Source organism: Lolium rigidum, chromosome 7 (assembly GCF_022539505.1).
Source record: "Lolium rigidum isolate FL_2022 chromosome 7, APGP_CSIRO_Lrig_0.1, whole genome shotgun sequence".
NCBI lineage: Eukaryota > Viridiplantae > Streptophyta > Magnoliopsida > Poales > Poaceae > Lolium > Lolium rigidum.
The window spans coordinates 276,556,191-276,580,834 of NC_061514.1; the positions used below are offsets into that span (position 1 = coordinate 276,556,191).

At 42.5% G+C, this 24,644-nt stretch overlaps 2 protein-coding genes across 2 annotated transcripts in view; one reads left to right on the forward strand and one right to left on the reverse strand.

The window, feature by feature from the left end:
• The window catches only part of LOC124672803, a 37,195-nt gene extending 34,440 nt beyond the window's left edge, over positions 1-2,755 (forward strand). Inside the window, exons 4-6 of the mRNA XM_047208975.1 lie at positions 2,260-2,355; positions 2,587-2,649; positions 2,744-2,755. Of these exons, the coding sequence (XP_047064931.1) occupies positions 2,260-2,355; positions 2,587-2,649; positions 2,744-2,755 (171 nt within the window). The remainder of the gene's footprint in view (positions 1-2,259; positions 2,356-2,586; positions 2,650-2,743) is intronic.
• Positions 2,756-10,171: 7,416 nt separating this feature from the next.
• On the reverse strand, positions 10,172-11,541 carry LOC124676432. The gene has a single exon (XM_047212499.1). The coding sequence runs from the start codon at positions 11,364-11,366 to the stop codon at positions 10,353-10,355; it is 1,014 nt and encodes a 337-aa protein (XP_047068455.1). The 5' UTR covers positions 11,367-11,541; the 3' UTR covers positions 10,172-10,352.
• Positions 11,542-24,644: the final 13,103 nt, after the last annotated feature.

A 24,644-nucleotide genomic window follows, 5' to 3' on the forward strand; every position in this document is an offset into this window, starting at 1 on the left:
CTTTTTTAAAAAAAAATCATGTAGCCCAAATTACAACTTTTTTTACGCGAAATTCTTCACGTTCGTACCTCTTTACAAGAAAATCGATTTTTACCGGAAATTGTAAATACAATATAACAGGTGTTGGCCCCCAGTTTGGCCCATAAGCTTGGTACTCCCAGTCCAGTCGTTACCCGAAATTCTGGCCCAAACCCCAGCAGTCATACGGTGCTAGTAAAAGAGATAGTGGAGTCAGCAATAAAAACAAGCTTAAGGCTTCGTGGGTGTCAGCTGACTGATTTAGCAGCGCTCCGGTTGTGATGTTATTTTGCATAACCTTCTCCAGCTATCATTTTTTAAAAGGAACAGTGAGCTTTATCGATTTGGCAACAACGTTTATACAATTGTTTGCAAGTAACACCGCTATAGACGCCTGTATTGAGTCACGCAGGATACCGCTCACACTACTCCCTCTCTCACAGTTTATTAGGCGTGCGCGTACTCCTAGATCGTAAATTTGATTAAATTAGCATTAGTTATACGTTATAAAAATTTATATTATTAGAAAGTTTAGATGTTCTATTTTCTAATAATATAATTTTTATATTATATTATTTAAATTATATACGTCAAATTGACGACCTAGGGACACGGGAAAGACTAGTAAACTGAGACAGAGAGAGTAGTACTCACGCGATCCACCTTAATAACACTAATAACTGATACATATTCAAAATCTTCTCTGATGTTAGGCATCCCGAGATACGCATAAGACGGGTGTAGGACAACAATACCAACGTTGAAGGTAAACAAGCACGTACGCTTCAGTAATACCTCAAATTATAAGGTCTATCAAACGCAAACAGCAACGCTTGAGAAACACCTGCATTTATCCTGGGAGATTTCAGAATTTAAGCAGTACATCTTGTGTTCATAATGTAGTAGTAAATGTCTCTTAGCAAACCAATTTAGTTTCAGTCATAGCTATCAGCCTAAGACTACCCACAATGGGAGTATCATAGGTAGTATCATGCATGCAAAATGCTGATGTGTCAGTGCAATTAAGGATGAGAGAGAGGGTACTAGTATCATAGGTAGATACTGTATCATAGCACATACTACTAGAAAAATAATGTCAAGTAAATCTTGTACATATATTTGCATTGAGATTCTACAAAACAATTAATATATGAAGACTATGATACTAGTATATGATACCATGCGTTGTGGAGATAGTAACATGTAGTAGTATCATAGGCATGATACTTTTATATGATACTATGCATTGTGACTAGTCTAATCAAGCATTGCAGTTCATTATCTTTCTATTCTTAATAGGTGATCCCATTTCTCTTCACATGCAGCCTATCCACCTCATCAAACATCCTTAACCAATCCTAAGTTGCCAAGTCATGCAATCCTTACACCATCCTGATAAAAAAACTGCTGAGCCCTCCATGTCATCAATAGGAGCCCACGTCATCCACCTTTCAAATAAATTAAATCCAAGTGTATCATCTCCGCGCCGCGGGTCCTTGGCCTTCTCCATTGATTATCACAATATAGTACATCTTCTCCCCTTCCACTAAGGCAAATAATCAAGAAGCATTGATGGATTTTAGATTAGTTGTGTCCCACGTTGGGCTGTATGCCACCGCATTGTCTTCTCTGCCTGCTCCAGCCCACCCGATCGATCCTCCACCATAATAAAGCCTAAGAAACTGATGGAGGCTTCAAATCGCGCGGAAGAAGGGCAGCCAAACAGTCGTCGTCAGATTTGCTGTAGTTCAATACTCTTTCTTTTATATTAAAAACATCATACTGATTTCGTCACTGGAGAGCCACTATTCAATGATATGCAAATGACATCGTCACATCACCCACTCGTACTCTTCTTTGAACCCATGAAAGGTCTGTCTCAAAACTTAGATATGCAAGCACGAGATTCCCTACTTCCGGATATAGAAACATTAAAGCCATTCCATAGTACATGCCGATTGAAGGATGTAGACCTTTTGTTGACGATGAGGCTGAGGAGAAGAGTTCAGCCATGACCGATAGAGCTCGGGTTGGATAGATAAAGGGAAAGGAAGAAGCGACTGGAGTGAAGGAAACTATAGGTAGGCAGAGAACGAACAAAGGCAAGATACTACGTTCTAGTCTGTAGTCGGCCAATGAGGTCGGTAGTTAAGGGGAGCACCTTGAAATAAAAAAGATCATTCCAATGGAACGAAGATATACTTTATCAAGGAAGTCCTTACTTTCATCTTAATGATCCAGATATGGATAAAGATAAAGGCATTCTACGACTACGAAATCCAAATGGAAGCAAGCCCTCCCTTGCTTGGTAGACAATCCATTCCTAACTTCGACAAGGTAATTCAGATTAGCTTCCACGCAGCAGATGATCTCAATTCTGATGACTAGCGGCCTCCAATTCTTGCCTCTTCTCAACCTTCTGCCACATCTGACTTCCTTAGATTTTGCTGGACCGATGGCAAGGGAGATGCACGATTGTGAAGCCCCAAACCATTTTTTTCTTGAGGGTATATTATTTTTCAGATAAATCATGTCCTGTCAGTATGTACGTATTTCATTGTTGTACAGGTCCATTCGGCAGAAATGGAAAGGAAGCATTCTGCAAGATTTGGTAATACTCGTACTCTGCATGTATGTTGTTCAATTCTCAAATTCAATTCATAGCGCAATCACTTCTTTTTAATCTAACAATCAAAACACAGCGATATGCTGCTTCCGATTGCAGGCTTATGGATGAAGGTAGGAAACATAAGTTAGTTATTAAATATATCATTTTGATGTATCTATTGTAAAGAAGAAATCTTCATGCAGGTATACGAACCAGCTAACCACACCCCAGTTCGCGTTGGATTTATTGACTATAAATTTTGTATGGTACAATTGAAAATTCATGTTCTTACACAGACTCCTATTGATACTAGCACCTACGTGGGTGTCTCTTCCTTTTTTAGAACACTTTGAGGACGATGGCTGATCCGATTGATAACAGAATAGAACATGTTAAAGCAAACTTGATCAGTACCAGGATAGTCCTTATTCTTACATGTTGTTTTGGTAATATTGCCTGGGTGTATGGTTGTGTTAACTTATATTAGCAACACTGACCAAAAATGTAAGGCAAGTTAAAAAGATACGGCCCAAAGTCTTCTTCACATTTTATACATCTTTTTGTTACAGATTTTATTTTTTTGCTGTTTTAAAATGTAAATCACATTTCCTTTGCATTATCATTTTTTCTATACCTCCTATTTATGCAGTGTTTTAACATGTTTCCGCAGCAACGCGCGGGATATCATCTAGTTGTAATAGTCTCATAGTACTCTGAACTGTTCCACGTGCACATGCGAGAAGACGTAGGCAACAAGGACTCGTTCATGGTCGACATTTCGATCGCTTGGCATTTTGGCCATGTACTGTGTACCTATGGCTGTGACGGCGTCAGGGTGTTATGTCAGCTTAACTTTCCGTTTGCTACGTTTACTAACTGGAGGCGGTGCTGCCTTCCCTTGCCGGTAGACCGATGACCGGACCAAAGTCTTTGACTTCTCGATAAGCCGTTTGAGAAATACCACCAAGTTTGCAGCCCGCAAGTAACTCGTGGGCTGGGATCTCTAGCTGATGACATACTGTAGCGCGAGCACCATCGATCTAGTGCTGCCGGAATTTTTTTTTTTTTTTTGAAACGGAGGCAAAAGCTTTGTCTCATCTATTAAGAAAACCGAGCGAAAACCTACAACAACAAAATCAAGCCTAATAATGACCCGAACAACATGGTCACACCCACACTAGCCAACACAAGGAACCATGAGACGACACGAACAAACTCCAAACACAAAACTCGAACACCGCGCCGATAAAGACACACATCAATCAACCGCGGATCCAGGGTAGGCAGCAACCAAGGTGGCGAGAAAATGGCAAACCTCTCTTGTGATGACAGCGTCGAGCACTGTTGCCAACACTCCCGACTTAGCAACTCCATCACCAAAAGGAACCACATGCATGTCAGCCTTAGGCGAGAGAGCAACGGCATCGTCAATAACGCCACCCTTCTCGAAGCCCAGCGTCTGACTCGGTGGAGAAGTCACGACCGAGATGTCGCGCGAGTCCAACCTCACTTCCTCGACAAAAGGAGGTATAGCTACACCACCACTCAACTCCAGGGGCTCAGACACCATAGAAGAATCCCCACACAACTCATGTAGCTTTGGCGTGCTCTCAACTACCGATGACTTCGGCTCAACGGAGCCAAGCGGAAACGAAGCCTGCATAGAGGCGAGCTCCTGCCCAGCAGAAGAACTCGCCTCCGTCGGCTCCAACGAAATACCAATGCGTGACAACAACAACTTGAGACTTGCCACCTCTTCACGAAGGGGGCGAGACGCCTCCTCGACGCAGTTAGCAACCACCTGAGCGAGCTCCATGCGCATCAATGCAAACTGGCATTGAAGGCGAGAGTCAAAAGTGGCATTCACATTGAACTCCTCACAGCACCTTGGAGAGGGCCTTGGCGGCGATGCTGGAGGCGACGACGGGCGGCACACGACCTCAACCCAACTCCGGGGCGCCAAGGGGCGACGAGGCTATGCAGTTGCTGCCGGAACTTTTGCAGCTTGGGATGGCGAAGAAGAGAGTGAAGCCTAATCAAGCACTGGCTAATCGAACCACAATGCACTCACGATGAGCCGAAAATTCGTTAGTATCATCACCTGGGGCATTATTTTGTTAACCACAATAATGCACTCACGATGAGCCACGGTTCGTGAGTGGTTGTGAGGTGAGGTGCATGCGAGATGCGTCCTTATTCGATCGCCTTGGTCGTCGAGTCGCTGGGCATGTAGACGAGTCGCCGGTGCAGTGTGTATGCGTGCTGAATAGCGCCGCACAGTCTCCTCAGCTCTTCTCGTGCAGCACTCGTAGTATAAAACAGTGGTCAATGTTTTCGACTCCGATAAAAACCTCTGCTACCTCAGGTCAGACGAAATGCTAGATCGAGTCAAACACCGCATCTTATCTGATCTATTCATAATCACATAACTATAGACCACGCCTGATCGTATCTTATTATCAAGATTAAGAGCTCAATCCTCACACAAACCACAAGGGTAGCTTTTCTTCTGAAGAATTTGAAAACAAATATTGTCCCGCAGAGCAATGATCTGACTCTACTTTGCTTCTACGCTTCCGTAGTACCGTTCCCCCTTCCTTCATGTACCACAACATGGAGAACCGAGTCATGGAGGGTACAGTAACAGTGGCATGTGCTTGCGTGCGAAGCCAATGGCTTGTGTGTCGATGCAGTAAAAGGTCGGCCGCAGCAAATCATGTCAAACTGTCGAACCGGACATATTTTAGCTGTTTGCTTACTTGCCCGACAAGACTGGACCCGACCACAGTTCTCTCTAGCTAGCCTCCTATGTAGGTGCACTCCCCAACACCAGTTCATGTTGATGATGACGGGGGATCTAGATTTGATTCTCTGTTTACCTTTTTAGGTCTCTCCTAGGTTGCCAAAAGCTCAGTTTCAAATAGGAAACTGCAAAATGTGTCTGTACTTTCTGCCGTTTCGTAAGTTCAAACTTCTTCAGACCAACAGAAAGATTGGGATCGAAGAAACAGTGGACGAAAGCCTCACGAGAATAGGGATATTTGTTCATCCGTTGTTCACAATGAAAACAGAGAAAGCTTCCAGTTTAATTTATTTCTGCCTTAAAGGACAGACACGGGAATTTATCCAATTGGAAGTTATTTTTGAAGAAAATTACGACTACGTAAGGGACCAATATATTTAGCAGCATACTATCTTAGTTATACCAGATCATGTGGTTTAAAATCCGTGGTTGCAAAGGTGTACCCTTCTCCTATTCATATAAACCACATTGATGTTTATGAAATTCATGTCTCAACCTTTGTTTTACATGTGAAATCATACACCAGAGAGAGGATCAACTGAAAACTTTGTCACAAGTTACTATAAAGACATTTTGGGTCCTCATGATGATACCCCTAGTTGGGTTTTCCTAGACAAACATCGACGTGATCATATTCTTCTACATACAACAAGAAGAAGAGGCAATACATAAGTATTATTCATAAAGGCAATACATGAGATATCTCTACACACCAAATCTGAACTTGATACATGAGATATCTCCACACACCACACCTGAATAGAAAATACTTCACAATGCAATACTTATGTTCACTACACTCTTGATCAGGAAGTACTAGCTCCTCATAAGTGAGACAACAGAATATAAGTAGAAGCTGCTGGATTCACGCCCGCTAAGAAAACCTCTTCTTCTTTAGATCCTGAAAAAACGGAAATAAGTAAGAAAGAGCAGTAGTAGTAGAAGACTTAAGTGACTTCGTTCATTTACGCTGAGATAGACGAGTAACTATATTTTTCTATTTTTTTCATAGCAAGAGTCTTGCACTAGGAGAATGTAAATCATCTAACCACTGAATTGACTATGGAAGGAGCAGCAGTAGTATGAAGACATAAGTGACTTTGTTCATTTAAGTTGAGATAGACGAATAACTACCTTTTTCTATATTTTTTTTCATAGCAAGAGTCTTGCACGAGGAGAGTGTAAACTTGAACACTTAATTGACTACGGAAGGAGCGAGTGGGGCAACATTCCAAATGGAACCGACCAAAGCCCCATGAATTGATCTGTTCTCGGTAGAGTTTTAGCAGAATTTTGGGGAAGTTATTAAGGATGATATTAGGATACCATCGCGAATTTTAGAAGCAAGGCCATTTCTTACTTGTTTGATTTTTTGAGTAATAACCCTCCTACGGAAGGGACCTGAGGCGACAATGATCCAACATTATAGGCCCGTCTGAATGCTAAATGTGACGGCTTGTGGAACGAGTGCATGAGGTGCTCGTTGAGAGTCTACTGGACCGGACATGTGATCCCATTTTTCCATAGGATGACTCGGTGATGCCTCCCAATACCAAGTTGATGGGGCGTAGTTTGTGTTTTAAGGGCATAATGCGTTGATGACATGTTATTCACCCATTGTTTGTAGGTGTTCCGTGGTGGCTTCGAGATTTTGATATATGGTAGGTATTTGTTAAATAAAATTTAAAGAAAAATCGAATGCATCTCTTTCATGCAAAGGCTAGGGGGAGTGGGGGTCTTAACCCAAAAAGGGAATTAGTATGTTAAGTTATGCTTGCGCTCAAGGTAAAACGGTAAAACCTACCTTCTTAGCCTACTCCCTATGCATGATAAGTTTGTATTAGTGATGCCTTCCCACATATCACATGATGGTTGTTTATCCATCTTACTATACTCACTATGTTTTCATGTACCCTAGATTATAGGTTGTCAAAGTCAATTCTTGTAAAGTTTGACTAAATATACCGTGAAAAAGGTCTACATTTATGATACATCAAACCAACAATATTAAAATCTTCATAAATTTTATTTTTATACTATATGCATTTGGTATTATAAATGAACATATTTTACCTATATACTTGGCAAAATTTTGTAAAGTTTGACTTTAACTAAAACCAAAACACAGGGTAATTATAAACAGAGGGAACATAGATGATATAATCCCTTTTATGGACCATGATTTCGAGTAGGTTGCGAAATGAAAACTTGTTTTGAGTGTGTTCTAATAGTATTATGGTTTAAAGATTAATTTTCATAAAAACGAGTTATAATGTTTTGGGACGATAAAAAGTAAAGTCCCTCCAGGTGGTTTTGGTGCTAATGACAACAAGATTAGAGCAACAACCATGTGCTTGAGTGTTCTTTGTTGGAGATGTACAACACATTCATCTCTTCCCCCCCCCCTCAAAATGAAATGAATTAAACAGTAGATCACTCCACATGTTTTTGGAATGAGACAAAAGACTTATCTCTTCATCGATATAGAAAAAGTAAGGTGTACAAACTGGCTAAAAAACGATGCAATAACAAGCCGCACACGAGTCAACGACCACAACACCCAAGCAATCAAAGCCCGGAGATGTACTATTTAACATCATATATATATTTATATATATATTCAAGTATAGTGCAATTACAGGGCGTCGTTTGTAAACGGTTGGGAACTCTTTCCCTTCAAACTAATGAGAAATTTCTGTGCTCAAACACACTACCAAATATCGATTTGAAGAGCTGCGGCCATAAGTGGAGTTTTTTTTTGGGGGGGGGGGGGGGCCTTTTATGGTACCCCCAATTGGATATAGACCATTCATTTTCGTAGATATAACGGTTTGTGTTGACTCATACTACTCCCTAAAACTATAGTGGTATGATTCATACCACAGGGGTCATAATTAATCGGAAAGTTGCAACAATAAATCCGTAAAAAATGGAAGGCTGTGAAATGACGGCAGCAAATCTTGTTAAAAAGGGAGATCGTCTAGATCTTTCCTTCTTCAAATTTTTTTCTTCAGTTTTATCTGCTCAATTATCCAGATTGAGAGAGTAATATGAATTTACACTACCTTGATTGAGAACTGACAAGACGCCTGGCTAGTTTCCTTGCAATGTGTTTTGCCATCTGGATCCTCCATCATGCACGTAAAAACTCCAGCGAGATAGAGCTCTTCTTATGGCCATTGTTTCGTAGCGCAAAAACATTACATGGAGCAAGATCTATACCAAGACAGGCTCACAAAGACACAAACAATGGTGAAGGACATGTACTCGTATTTTGAGATCTAGCTAACGGGATTTTAGGGAAAAAATAATAGGAGAATTAGTGTGCTTAATGTTACCATAATTGATTTGTTATAAAATTTCTTTAATACCCCTTTAAATCAATGGCTAGATTATAAATCATACCACTCACCTCCCATGGGTAGTAAAAGGTACCATAAAAACTCCCTTTTTTTTGCTTTGTTGTGTTTATTGTGTTGGATTATATCCGTGGATCGTGTGTGCATCCTAACTATGCAGAGACCGGATGTATTGCTTAAAGCTTTTGTGTAATAAAACCCCCTTTATTGAAAAAAAAAATGTGGTGGCATATTGGTTGAGCGTCCCCTCCGTTCCTTACCACCGGTAGCCTATGAAAACAGACATGCACGCACAGACATCATGTCAAAGGTTGGGGCAGGAGCTGTTGGTAGGTGTTGACTTGCGATAACAAGAACTGTGTAGTCTTAACTGGCAATCTAGAGTTCTACACTTCAGTTTTTAAGTAGTTCTGAATTTCTACAGGTAAGGCACTGTTCCCCTGCAGACGTTTGTACTTTTTGTGCTTTGCATTTCTTTGGGGACTTTGCATCACCATTCATGGTGTCTACCCACGGCTGCTAATCTTTTTGTAGAATCATGTCTAGTCAGGGTTACATAATTTCCTGGAAACATGAGGATTATCACCATTCATGGTGTCTCCTGCAGCAGTACATTCCAGGCAGGGAGTTCATCTTCTTTCCAACGATCGAGTGGTCTGATCTTCTCAAGTAATTTTCTTATGAACCGACCATTCTACCATCAGCCATGAGGAAATTACCTGAGAAGACAATCTTTGCAAGAAAAGTTTCAGATGGGAATCTCGGGGGAGGCAACTGGGCGTGATGCCGTTTGCTTGCATCATGCCATGTCTACTAAAAACACCTCAACTCTAATCATGCCAAGTTACTACCATCCAAATCCACCATCAATTTTAAACTGCTGGAATGTCAGATCCGCCAGCCTATGTTTAACCCGGAATTATTCCGCCCGTCCCTGAGCCCTGCGTGATTACCCAACGAAAACAGTTGTGACAGTTCCCCAGTGTACCTGAAACCATTATACTAGCCCACGAACAGCTCAGTCCGTCAGCAATTTGCCGCGCAACCCATCCATCTCGCATCGTGTGCTCTCACCCCCAACGGAATCCCACAACAGTATGCCCATGTTGCCGAGCTGCGTCACCGGTGATTTTAATACGTTGAAGTCGATGCAGGGCTTTGGTTGCCCGATCGTGCTGACACGTGTCGCGATCTGGGCTGTTGGAAAAACACCGAGTTCGTCGAAAAATATGCTTTTGCTTTCCCTCGAGATGATATATCCGATGGAATTCGTGTGCATGGTTGGAAATGTCGACAAAGATTTTTCTTCGGTGCTAGCCGTCACATTTATAGTAGACTGCGATGATGACTTGGTGATAAAGAGATATATTCAGAGAATTTAGATTGAGCAAAACCGTATACTAATTTCCGGAATCTTTGCGAATCCCATGTACTACGTAGGTACACATATCTACACCAGCATGAAAACCTTTGTGGTAATTCACACGGGAAACGAAAGAATTACATAGCAGGAGGATCAGATCAAGTAGAAACAAACGAATCAAACTCTTCTCTTTTCAATCGATCATGCATGCGCGTATCCAGTAGTAGTAGCAGTACTTGATGAAGCATTCCTGCCGCGGTTGGACGACGAGTAGCTGCTGAGCTTCCTGCTGATGGTGTGGATGGCTGGGTTGGACCGGAGGTACCCGAAGAGGCTGTTGCGGTGGAACGGCAGCGGCGTCGTCGTCCGCCGCCGCATCTCCTCGGCGGCCGCTCGGCTCACCGTGTACGGCGCCATGTCGCTGGCCGACGCCGCCGAGCCCCTCCCCTTGATCCGCATGGACGCGTTGCCGCCCTCGCCGCCGGAACCGGAGCCTCCCTTGAGCATGCTGTACTTGAGGAGCGGGTCCTTGCCGCCGCTGGCGCGGCCCTCCGACGCACTCCGGAACAGGAACAGGTCCTTGAGCCGCCACTTGCGGCTGCCGCTGCTGCCGCAGCCGCGCATCAGGGAGGCGGCTCCTCGCGGAGACGGGGGCGACGAGGGGAACTCGTCGTCGATGGACATGGAGTCCCCCCTGTACGGCGAGAGGGACCGCGTGGCTCGCCTGCTCCGAGACGAGACGCTCGAGGTGGAGGTGGCGAGCGCCGGCCGGCCGGACCTGCCCCTCGTCTGATTCTGATCAGCCGCCGACTCCGATTCCCCTGCTTCACCGCGCACCGCCATCATCGTTCTTGATCTTCGCGGAGACCGGGGGGAGAGGGAGACGGAGGGGTAGTCCAACCCGTCGAAGTCTCGCGGGTTGACGCTCGAGTGCGGCCCGTTGAGCGGCCGGATCCTACCGCCCTCGAAGAGCTCGTCGGCGGCGGCGAGGATCGGCCTGGACTCATGCAGCTGCCCGCTGAACCCGAACGCGAAGTCGAACGTCGCGGCGTCGTGGTCGTCCACCGTGTAGCTGCTCGCCCTGGACGGGCTCGTCGGAGCGCTGGAGAAGAAGTAGTGATAGCCGCCGGGGAGGAGGTCGCCGCCGCTCATGGCCGCGGCCGTTCTTGGGCTGCACGGCGCGCTTGGCGCCATCACAGGCACCACCACCTCCATGTCTCCCCTATCACTTGCTCTCTCTACCTCCACCTCTTCTGCTAGTACTTGTTTAAAAGTGCCTCGGGATTTTGTTTATGTAGCTAGCGAGGTTCAGGCTCGAGATGGAGGAAGGTAGGAGGAAGCTCGATGGATCGACGGTAGGAGAGATTGTTGAAGAGAAGGAAGGGAAGACGTTAAAGCCGTCTGCGAGACATCGACCATGTGGTCTTATACGCAACTTGCATAGTTGTTTTATTTTGATTGACATTAACAGTTCGTTAGGGAATTAGTATTATGGCTTTGGGGTTTGAAAATAACACGATCCTTTTGTTGCCATGCATGCGCAGTCGCGCTACCAGGGGGAAAGAGACCGTGGGAGGCTCGGAGCTAGCTGGTTAGTGAATGCCTATACAGCGACAGGAACGATATTTTGGCGATTACACAAACAAGTAAAAAAAAGGTAAATTTTGCTCTGTGACGTTCTAAGTAACTACATATATGCAGTAAAAATACAAGGATGAACCTAGATCACATGGCTTTCTATAAAATGTGCAGTAAAACTTTTTTCTAATCTTTGCCCACTAATTACTCTGAAAACGAATTTTACACATTATGCCCTAATTAAGTGTCCTATATAAAAGCTGACCATTTTGTGCTCCATCTTGCGATGACTTTTCCATTTTGTGCCCATTTGAAACGTGTGCCCAATCTGATTGGTGGGGCATGTTAGTCATGTTGATGTGGCTGTGATTTTTGGAGATAATTGCACACAACCATCAAATTTGTATCATGTGTTGAGGATAGGTCTAAAACCTAATTATGTTGACTAAGAGATATTTTGGATGTGTGGCCCGTGAGTCGATTAGTATGTGGCATAAAGCTGTCCACCATGTCAAGCGGCTCACTTTGGTCACATCAATATATTTGGCCAAAATTTGGTCAATTTTAGCAAAAATTCAAACATTCTATTAATATATATATTCTATAACAAATGGGAACTGATTAATCTTAGAAAATTGAGAAATTTTAGAACATCTGGTTAATAGGTGTTTATACTTTGTTAAATTTGGTTAAAATTTTGATATTCAAAAAATATTGTGAGAAAGTTCTAGTAAATGAAACAAAGGAAGTCAATAGTATTATACTTTACATACATTTTACAAGTAATTCAAAAAACAAATCCTAATTTTATAGTTTGGCAAAAATGGCTGAATTTTTTTTTAAAAAAATGAATTAGTGCTAGGAGGAACTAGACACTAAATGATATAGTAGAAGCGGGACCTCTGCGTGAGAATTCCAGAAATTCATTCCTGACAGGATTCGAACTCTGGTCGTTAGGGTGCGCCACTGCGACCCCAACCACTGGGCTATGCCCACGTCCTCAAAAAAGGGCTGAATTTGTGACCTTGTTTTAAAAAATGAGACACTAGCAATGAAAATAATGCGCATCAGATATTATATGAAATCATGAGACATTTTTTACCTGCCATTTACAAGTTTGGTCATTTCTTAGATTAGGAAAAAATTTGGTGAAAATTTCAAACTTTTTAAAAATAAAACCGGAAAAATGCAATCACGCTGGACTAGAATGACACACTAGACATGCATCTTTGCCACATAATCACGTTACCAGTATCCCTCATTGTTATATATGGTAATCTATGATTTGGACCTATCTGCAACATATTACATGAAAGTTTAGTTGTTTGTGCAAAATGAACTTTTACGGTGAGTTGTTTGTGCCACAATCTCAACAATAGTTGTTTGTTTGTGCACTCGACTGTTGATCTCTCCAACTATTGCTAGTTACAAACCACCACACCTTCTAAAAGAATCCATGCATTTTAAGATGTAGGTGCACCACAAGCTAAATGTTGCTAGCATTGTTTCAATTACCGGCTAAATAAATCGGTTGCTAGCTAGTTCTTTCAAGCGAGCCAGGCTGCCCTTACCCCTTCCTAGGAGAAATAAATGTTTGGCATCGCATCTTCTTCTTTTTTTGAGAAGGATCAGGTTGTTCTTTATTAATCACCGGCCTCCAGAGCCAAAGAGTTCATTACAAAACCAGGGGGAGTACCCACCCAGAATTCACTAATCTTATTCCTACAGCCTACTTTCGCTAAACGATGTGCAACCTCATTACAAGATCGACGCACATGAGTAACCAAGACATCCTCAAACTCGCCAAGCAGAGACTTGATGTCCTCAACCAAAGGGCCTTGAGCTGATCGATCTAGCTCTCCGCTTCTCAGTTTTGACACAGCACCCGCATAGTCCGATTCCAGGATGATCTTCACCGAACCCATCTCCTTCGCTAGCATGACTGCTCGTCTACAAGCCAGGAGCTCCGAGATCTCAGGGTCACTCACATGGGGAAAAAATGGCTCGCTCCCACCTCTAGTACTCGGCAATTTTCTCGAAATGTTGTACGAATGAGAGAAAACGGTGCTAAATTGTTATCATATTGGCCACCAAATTGGAGAAGGAGTACGATTGCATGAAGCTGATTCAAAACATAAGGATGACATACATTGATCCCCTTAATTAGAGGTCTTTTGCCTCGATATTATTGTGGGTGCATCTATATCTCAGATTGGCCCTTAACATTGAAATATATTACCAATGTTTCTCAATTGAACTCTTTTTGGAGATAAATGATTGTAGTGTAGATATAGGATTTCACGTTCTAGGGTGCTACACCTTACGCGCAACTTAGTTGCATGTATGACAAAAACACCATAAATACACATCATAGTTTTAATTTTTGAAAATGATTGCAATATACATAGTTTAATGTTTTTGAATACAAAAATAGTTCAGTTCTCACTAAAATCAATTATATATATTGAAATTATTTCTTGTACATTATCACAATTTTTAACAACATTTGTAATTTAATTTCATTGTTTCTGGACTTTTAAGATTCTTTTTTTTGCACCAAAATAATGGTGGAACTTTAAGTATGAACCGCACCCACTAATTGGAATGTCAGGCTGACTCAAGGAGTGAGAGGTCATAGTGTTTTGACGTCCGTGGTGTGATTTGCATTCCTCAGAAAAACATGACCGGAGGAGTCGATTTTATTTAGAGGTAGGAGCAATGCCTACTAGGGCCAGAGTTAGAATGATTGAACATATGAGTTCAAGTGTAAATTACATATATCATACAACCAAATTAGCCTTTTTTGAGGGGTTGAGATGGTACCTGCCCTGTTGGACCCGCCCATACCAGGTTTGTATATGAAATTGCTATGGTATCATAGTGGTCCAAAACTGACCAATGCACTAATCAAAACTATTATGACTATTTATCTCGAGGTGCCAACACATGAAAAGTAGTGTTGAGAAATATTTCCTATAGGATATGTTGGTCCTCTCGAAGTCTTGAGCTTTTTCAAAAACTTTGGTTTGTCAATATGGGTGTGCTTGGATTGCTTCTTATCAATTTTTAGGTTATGACCAAAAAATGTTGTTTTTGTTTGGATAGCTTTAAATTTTGTTGGCTTGGTAATGTTTCACTACCGAATCTAGTTTATTTATTTTAGCCAATGTTGGCCAACTTGTGGATAAGGAATAGCTCAACCAAAATAATGGTTAGGATAAATTTTGGTATGGCACATTAAAATATACTATACCGTACCTCTATTTCTTCATCAGTTCGAACTTGAGCTTGTTCTGGAGGGCCTTTAATCTCGGTTGCCCAACCGGAAAAATCGGGACTAAAGGCCCCACCTTTAGTACTGGTTGTGTTACAAACCGGAACTAAAGACTCTCCAGTGGGTTGTGCGTGCGTGCCGGGGCGGAGGACCTTTATTCCCGGTTTGTAACACCAATCGGGACTAAAGGCCATTACCTCTATTTCTTTATCCAAATTTTCTTTCCACTCCCTCTTTTTTTCTATTTTTTCAGAATTTATAGTATTATTTGACTAGTTACTCTAACTACACTTAATATCTAGTCAAATTACATACTCGTGGTCACACCTCTCGTTCGGTCACCAGTCCTCAAACTACTCCTACACTAGCACGCTTAACTTCTAAGTCCTTCTGTTCCGCTTCCAAGTGCTATGCGCGCATCTTAGTGATAATATTATCATATCAATCATATTAACCTTTTTGGCCATGATGTCACACTTCTTTATTGTTTGAATTCAAAATAATTCTTTTAATAACACACTAATGATGTAATAATACTTAATAAATATTTTTTTTTGCAAAACCTAAAACCTGAAATTTTCATATTTCTGTTTGGCAGTTTGAGAATCTAAAAATTGTCTAACTAGGTAAACCCCTGGTGAATTCAGATGTAACTTTTCGCGTAGATACAATTTCATCTATTAAACCTTTTTTTCGAGTTCATATGCAAAAGATATTCCCATTTCACCAAAAAATAGTCAACAAAAATATTTATTATTTTTCATAATAACAAGATCGCCTAAGCTACCTACATCTAAACGTATTTTGAATTTTGAATTTTCTATTATTTTATTTTGTATTTTACAAAGCTAAAAAAGGCGATCCAATGGGGGAGCCAAAAAAACCCTAGAATACATTTAGTCCAGGTTGGTGTCTCCAACCTGAACTGAAGGGTAGACCTTTAGAGCATCCCCACTCGTTTGGGCTCCCCACGCCCAAATCCGGCGAAATTTAGCGCCGGATGGATGTAGTTTTTGGCCTGGGGAGGCCCATTTTTCCAGCCGCGAGCCCATGGACGCGCACCCACCGCGTGCATAGCGACGGCGCAGTCACCGGGAAGGGCAATCGTCGGAGTTCCCTCACCGCATTGAACCGTCGCGAAGTGGACTGGAGAGCCGAAACGACTCGTCGGGAACGGTCGAAGTGGCCTCGATGCGAGAACCGCCGTAATGGAGCACGAACTCCGCGGAAGAGCAACCGGCGCTCTCTTTCGTCGAGAGACCTACATATACGGTTTCCGACGGCCGACGCCATTCATCCGTTCTCTCGTCACCATCCTCCGTCAACCATGAGCGATATCTCTTGGCCATCGGACACCGAGCGGCGAGGGGAAGCCGCCTGGATGGCGCCATTGGTGGGATCCAGCTGCATCGTCCGGCAGCGACGATTCCCCCGCCGGCCGGCGAGGACGAGTGGGACGACGAGGATGAGGACGAAGAGGCCGTCGAGCAGGCCGAGGAGCGAGGCCGAGGAAGAGGCCGAGGAAGAGGAGGAGGAGCAGGAGCAGGAGGAGGAGCGAGGAGGAGGAGGACGAAGAGGCGGAGGAGGACGACGACGAGGAGGACTCAACTTCCTCCGACGAGGAGGTGACGAGCCGGAAGCGTCGCCGCGGCGACGATGAGGCGGGGCCTTCTAAGAAGAAGAAGAAGTAGTTTAGTTTTAAAGTTTTTATATGTAATTTTTATGTTTATTCGAATTATATTCGAAATATATATATAATCTATCTATGTTGCACCACTTGAGAGTTCAAAGCTTTCGTTCGACGAGGGTATTGCCGTAGATCGGGAAGACGAGGGTTTTGCCGTAGATCGGGAAGACGAGGGTTTTGCCGTAGATCGGAGGCCATTGTCGCCGACAAGTTGGGGCCACGCGCGCCTTCGTTTCGTCCGGAGTCCCCGAGCGCTCCCCGGGGGGCCGGGGGGTGCGTGGGATCGCCGGATGGATTTAGGCCCAAATCCGGACGAAAACGAGGAACCGGGGGCGCGACTGGGCCGAATTACGCCGTCCGGATGGAAAAAACGCTCGCCGGGGACCTCGTCGGGGGGACGAGTGGAGATGCTCTTAGTCCCGGTTGGGACACCAACATGGACTAAAGAATTTCGCACCGCGGGGCCTGCCGCAACCCCTTTAGTTCCGGTTGGTGTCTCCAACCGGGAGTAAAGGTCCTGTTACAAACAGGGACTAAAACTTTTTGGTATCCTACCCGTTCGTACCGGGACTAATGGCACATTAGTCTGGGTTTCAAACACAGCCGGGACTAATGCTTGATACGTCTCCGACGTATCGATAATTTCTTATGTTCTATGCCATATTATTGATGATACCTACATGTTTTATGCACACTTTATGTCATATTAGTGCATTTTCTGGAACTAACCTATTAACAAGATGCCGAAGTGCCGGTTCTGTTTTCTGCTGTTTTTGGTTTCAGAAATCCTAGTAACGAAATATTCTCGGAATTGGACGAAACGAAGACCCGGGGCCCTATTTTTCCACGGAGCTTCCGGAAGACCGAAGAACACACGAAGTGGGGCCACGAGGTGGCCGGACTATAGGGCGGCGCGGCCCAAGCCCGGCCGCGCCGACCTATAGTGTGGGCCCCTCGTGACGCCCCCTGACCTGCCCTTCCGCCTACTTAAAGCCTCCGTCGCGAAACCCCGAGGCGAAAAACCACGATACGGAAAACCTTCCGGAGCCGCCGCCATCGCGAAGCCAAGATCCGGGGGACGGGAGTCTCGTTCCGGCACCCTGCCGGAGCGGGGAAGTGCCCCGGAAGGCTTCTCCATCGACACCGCTGCCATCTCCACCGCCATCTTCATCACCGCTGCTGCTCCCATGAGGAGGGAGTAGTTCTCCATCGAGGCTCGGGGCTGTACCGGTAGCTATGTGGTTAATCTCTCTCCTATGTGCTTCAATACAATAATCTCATGAGCTGCCTTACATGATTGAGATTCATATGATGATGCTTGTAATCTAGATGTCATTATGCTAGTCAAGTGAGTTTTACTTATGTGATCTCCGGAGACTCCTTGTCCCACGTGTGTAAAGGTGACGAGTGTGTGCACCGTGTGGGTCTCTTAGGCTAGATTTCACGAGAATACTTATTCACTCGTTGAATGGCATAGTGAGGTGCTTATTTATATCTCTTTATGATTGCAATATGTTTTGTATCACAATTTATCTATGTGCTACTCTAGTGATGTGTTATTAAAGTAGTTTTATTCCTCCTGCACGTGTGCAAAGGTGACAGTGTGTGCACCGTGTTAGTACTTGGTTTATGCTATGATCATGATCTCTTGTAGATTGCGAAGTTAACTATTGCTATGATAATATTGATGTGATCTATTCCTCCTACATATGCATGAAGGTGACAGTGTGCATGCTATGTTAGTACTTGGTTTAGTCTTTTGATCTATCTTACACTAAAGGTTACTAAAATATGAGCGTTATTGTGGAGCTTGTTAACTCCGGCATTGAGGGTTCGTGTAATCCTACGCAATGTGTTCATCATCCAACAAGAGTGTAGAGTATGCATTTATCTATTCTGTTATGTGATCAATGTTGAGAGTGTCCACTAGTGAAAGTCTAATCCCTAGGCCTTGTTCCTAAATACTGCTATTGCTGCTTGTTTACTTGTTTCTACTGCGTTACTACTGCTGCGTTACTATCGCTTGTTTATTGTCCTGGGCAAAGCACTTTTACGGTGCCGTTGCTACTACTTATTCATACCACCTGTATTTCACTATCTCTTCGCCGAACTAGTGCACCTACTAGGTGTGTTGGGGACACAAGAGACTTCTTGCTTTGTGGTTGCGGGGTTGCATGAGAGGGATATCTTTGACCTCTTCCTCCCTGAGATCGATAAACCTTGGGTGATCCACTTAAGGGAAACTTGCTGCTGTTCTACAAACCTCTCCTCTTGGAGGCCCAACACTGTCTACAAGAATAGAAGCTCCCGTAGACATCAAGCACTTTTCTGGCGCCGTTGCCGGGGAGGAAAGGTAAAAAGGCACTCATACTCGGTTCCGAGGTAACGATGCTTTTCAGGCGCCATTGTGTTTGTGCTCGAAGCTATTTCCTTTAGATCCTGCAATTGCATCTTTTTGTTTCTTGTTTACACTAGTTAGGCATAATGGACAACAATGAGCTTCTTATTCTATTTCCTGATTTAAAACATGGATTGTTTGATGCGAAAATTAAAAAACCTATGAAATCTTATTTGCATGCTGGTAGTAATATTAGTATGAACGCTTTGAACACCATTATTGATAATAATATAGAAAGTTCTAAGCTTGGGGAAGCTGGTTTTCATGATCTTTTTAGTCCCCCAAGCATTGAGGAGAAAATTTTCTTTGATGATACTTTGCCTCCTATTTATGATTATAATGATAGTGGTCTTTTGGTGCAACCTACTATGGAGAGTAAATTTTGTTGTGATTATACTATGCCTCCTACACTTGATGAGAATAATATTGATAGCTACTTTGTTGAATTTGCTCCCACTACAACTAATAAAATTGATTATGCCTATGTGGAGAGTAATAATTTTATGCATGAGACTCATGATAAGAATGCTTTATGTGATAGTTATATTGTTGAGTTTGCTCATGATGCTACTGAAAGTTATTATGAGAGAGGAAAATATGGTTGTAGAAATTTTCATGTTACTAAAATGCCTCTCTATGTGCTGAAATTTTTGAAGCTACACTTGTTTTATCTTCCTATGCTTGTTACTTTGCTCTTCATGAACTTGTTTATTTACAAGATTCCTATGCATAGGAAGCATGTTAGACTTAAATGTGTTTTGAATTTTCCTCTTGATGCTCTCTTTTGCTTCAACTACTATTTCTTGCGAGTGCATCATTAAAACTGCTGAGCCCATCTTAATGGCTATAAACAAAAGAACTTCTTGGGAGATAACCCATGTGTTATTTTGCTACAGTACTTTGTTTTATATTTGTGTCTTGGAAGTTGTTTACTACTGTAGCAACCTCTCCTTATCTTAGTTTTGAGTTTTGTTGTGCCAAGTAAAGTCTTTGATAGTAAAGTAAGTACTAGATTTGGATTACTGCGCAGTTACAGATTTCTTTGCTGTCACGAATCTGGGTCTACCTCCCTGTAGGAAGCTCAGAAAATTTAGCCAATTTACGAGCATGATCCTCAGATATGTACGCAACTTTCATTCAATTTGAGCATTTTCGTTTGAGCAAGTCTGGTGGCCTAATAAAATCCATCTTTACGGACTGTTCTGTTTTGACAGATTCTGCCTTTTATTTCGCATTGCCTCTTTTGCTATGTTAGATGAATTTCTTTGATCCATTAATGTCCAGTAGCTTTATGCATTGTCCAGAAGTGTTAAGAATGATTGTGTCACCTCTGAACATGTGAATTTTTATTGTCCACTAACCCTCTAATGAGTTGTTTCGAGTTTGGTGTGGAGGAAGTTTTCAAGGGTCAAGAGAGGAGGATGATATACTATGATCAAGAAGAGTGAAAGCTCTAAGCTTGGGGATGCCCAGGTGGTTCATCCCTGCATATTTCAAGAAGACTCAAGCATCTAAGCTTGGGGATGCCCAAGGCATCCCCTTCTTCATCAACAAATTATCAGGTTCCTTCTCTTGAAACTATATTTTTATTCGGCCACATCTTATGTACTTTACTTGGAGCGTCTGTGTGCTTTTGTTTTTGTTTATGTTTGAATAAGTTCATCATGCTTGTGTGGGAGAGAGACACGCTCCGCTGGTTCATATGAACACATGTGTTCTTAGCTCATAATATTCATGGCGAAGTTTCCTCTTCGTTAAATTGTTATATGGTTGGAATTGGAAAATGCTACATGTAGTAACTCTAAAATGTCTTGGATAATTTGATACTTGGCAATTGTTGTGCTCATGTTTAAGCTCTTGCGTCATATACTTTGCACCCATTAATGAAGAAACACTTAGAGCTTGCTAATTTGGTTTGCATATTTGGTTTCTCTAGAGTCTAGATAACATCTAGTATTGAGTTTTGAACAACAAGGAAGACGGTATGGAGTCTTATAATGTTTACAATATGTCTTTTATGTGAGTTTTTGTCTGTACCGTTCATCCTTGTGTTTGTTTCAAATAACCTTGCTAGCCTAAACCTTGTATCGAGAGGGAATACTTCTCATGCATCCAAAATACTTGAGTCAACCACTATGCCATTTGTGTCCACCATACCTACCTACTACATGGTATTTCTCCGCCATTCCAAAGTAAATTGCTTGAGTGCTACCTTTAAATAATTCAAAATTTATCACCTCTTATTTGTGTCAATGTTTTATAGCTCATGAGGAAGTATGTGGTGTTTTATCTTTCGATCTTGTCATTTACTTTTGAGTGACTTTCGCAATGGACTAGTGGCACATCCGCTTATCCAATAATTTTGCAAAAAGAGTCGGCAATGGGGTTCCCGACCCAATTAATTAACTTTCATTGATAATTCTCTTCGCATGTTTTGCTCCGATTCATCGGTAAGCAACTTAATTTTGCAAATAGACACTCCTCCATGGTATGTGAATGTTGGAAGGCACCAGAGGATTCGGTTAGCCATGGCTTGTGTAAGCAAAAGGTTGGGAGGAGTGTCATCCATAAATAAAGAAAAACTAAACTAAAGTACATGTGTAAACAAAAGAGAAGAGGGATGATCTACCTTGCTTGGTAGAGATAACATCCTTCATGGGAGCCGCTCTTGAAAGTCTGGTTGATGAGGTAGTTAGAGTGCCCACTACCATTCGTTGACAACAACAAACACCTCTCAAAACTTTACTTTTATGCTCTCTTTATGTTTTCAAAAACCAAAGCTCTAGCACAAATATAGCAATCAATGCTTTTCCTCTTTGAAGGACCATTCTCTTTACTTTTATGTTGAGTCAGTTCACCTATTTCTCTCCACCTCAAGAAGCAAACACTTGTGTGAACCGTGCATTGATTCCTACATACTTGCATATTGTACTTGTTATATTACTCTATGTTGACTATTATCCATGAGATATACATGTTACAAGTTGAAAGCAACCGCTGAAACTTAATCTTCCTTTGTGTTGCTTCAATACCTTTACTTTGATTTATTGCTTTATGAGTTAACTCTTATGCAAGACTTATTAATACTTGTCTTGAAGTACTATTCATGAAAAGTCTTTGCTATATGATTCACTGTTTACTCATGTCATCACCATTGTTATGATCACTGCATTCACTACATATGTTTACAAATAGTATGATCAAGGTTATGATGGCATATCACTTCAGAAATTATCTTTGTTATCGTTTTACTCGCTCGGGACGAGCGAGAACTAAGCTTGGGGATGCTTGATACGTCTCCGACGTATCGATAATTTCTTATGTTCTATGCCATATTATTGATGATACCTACATGTTTTATGCACACTTTATGTCATATTAGTGCATTTTCTGGAACTAACCTATTAACAAGATGCCGAAGTGCCAGTTCCTGTTTTCTGCTGTTTTTGGTTTCAGAAATCCTAGTGACGAAATATTCTCGGAATTGGACGAAACGAAGACCCAGGGCACTATTTTTCCACGGAGCTTCCAGAAGACCGAAGAACACACGAAGTGGGGCCACGAGGTGGCCAGACTATAGGGCGGCGCGGCCCATGCCCTGGCCGCGCCGACCTATAGTGTGGGCCCCTCGTGACGCCCCTTGACATGCCCTTCCGCCTACTTAAAGCCTCCGTCGCGAAACCCCTGAGGCGAAAAACCACGATACGGAAAACCTTCCAGAGCCGCCGCCATCGCGAAGCCAAGATCTGGGGGACAGGAGTCTCTGTTCCGGCACCCTGCCGGAGCGGGGAAGTGCCCCGGAAGGCTTCTCCATCGACACCGCTGCCATCTCCACCGCCATCTTCATCACCGCTGCTGCTCCCATGAGGAGGGAGTAGTTCTCCATCGAGGCTCGGGGCTGTACCGGTAGCTATGTGGTTAATCTCTCTCCTATGTGCTTCAATACAATAATCTCATGAGCTGCCTTACATGATTGAGATTCATATGATGATGCTTGTAATCTAGATGTCATTATGCTAGTCAAGTGAGTTTTACTTATGTGATCTCCGGAGACTCCTTGTCCCACGTGTGTAAAGGTGACGAGTGTGTGCACCGTGTGGGTCTCTTAGGCTAGATTTCACAGAATACTTATTCACTTGTTGAATGGCATAGTGAGGTGCTTATTTATATCTCTTTATGATTGCAATATGTTTTGTATCACAATTTATCTATGTGCTACTCTAGTGATGTGTTATTAAAGTAGTTTTATTCCTCCTGCACGTGTGCAAAGGTGACGATGTGTGCACCGTGTTAGTACTTGGTTTATGCTATGATCATGATCTCTTGTAGATTGCGAAGTTAACTATTGCTATGATAATATTGATGTGATCTATTCCTCCTACATATGCATGAAGGTGACGAGTGTGCATGCTATGTTAGTACTTGGTTTAGTCTTTTGATCTATCTTACACTAAAGGTTACTAAAGTATGAGCGTTATTGTGGAGCTTGTTAACTCCGGCATTGAGGGTTCGTGTAATCCTACGCAATGTGTTCATCATCCAACAAGAGTGTAGAGTATGCATTTATCTATTCTGTTATGTGATCAATGTTGAGAGTGTCCACTAGTGAAAGTCTAATCCCTAGGCCTTGTTCCTAAATACTGCTATTGTTGCTTGTTTACTTGTTTCTTTGCGTTACTACTTGCTGCGTTACTACTGCTTGTTTACTTGTCCTGGGCAAAGCACTTTTACGGTGCCGTTGCTACTACTTATTCATACCACCTGTATTTCACTATCTCTTCGCCGAACTAGTGCACCTACTAGGTGTGTTGGGGACACAAGAGACTTCTTGCTTTGTGGTTGCGGGGTTGCATGAGAGGGATATCTTTGACCTCTTCCTCCCTGAGATCGATAAACCTTGGGTGATCCACTTAAGGGAAACTTGCTGCTGTTCTACAAACCTCTGCTCTTGGAGGCCCAACACTGTCTACAAGAATAGAAGCTCCCGTAGACATCAATGCTCCGGGCAACTTCAAACAAAAGACCCGTTTTTTAGTAGTGAACTTAATATGGAAATCTTGGAAAAAACCAAATAGTGCACCCTACAAGAATGAAGTTTTATTTTTTTAATGCACGGTAAGTGCACTTAGCAAACCAAAAATCATTATGCAAAAGAGTTCAATTTTCTGCATGAATGTAATTACAAAAATAAAGGACTTGCATCTAGCGAACCTTAGAAATTAAGCATGTTGGCCTGATGGGTGTGGCAGCCGCCCGACCTAACACCGACGGTCGTGGTTTTTCCCGAAAAGAAAAGAAAAGAAAACATAAATTGCCATGTCCCACAGCAAAAATACCTTGGAAACTTTATGTACCGTCGTGCTAGCTTTCTACCAGGTACATGTTCCGGGAATATATTTTTCCGAAAATAAATACTTTATTGGGGTGGATAATTCACCTTTGCTACTACCCCCTTGCGGGTTTATAGGTTTTATATGTGTATCTTAGGTCGCTAGTTTAACATAACAATTGTATCATTGGAAATATAAGATCCAACAAATTTAGTGATATGTGTTT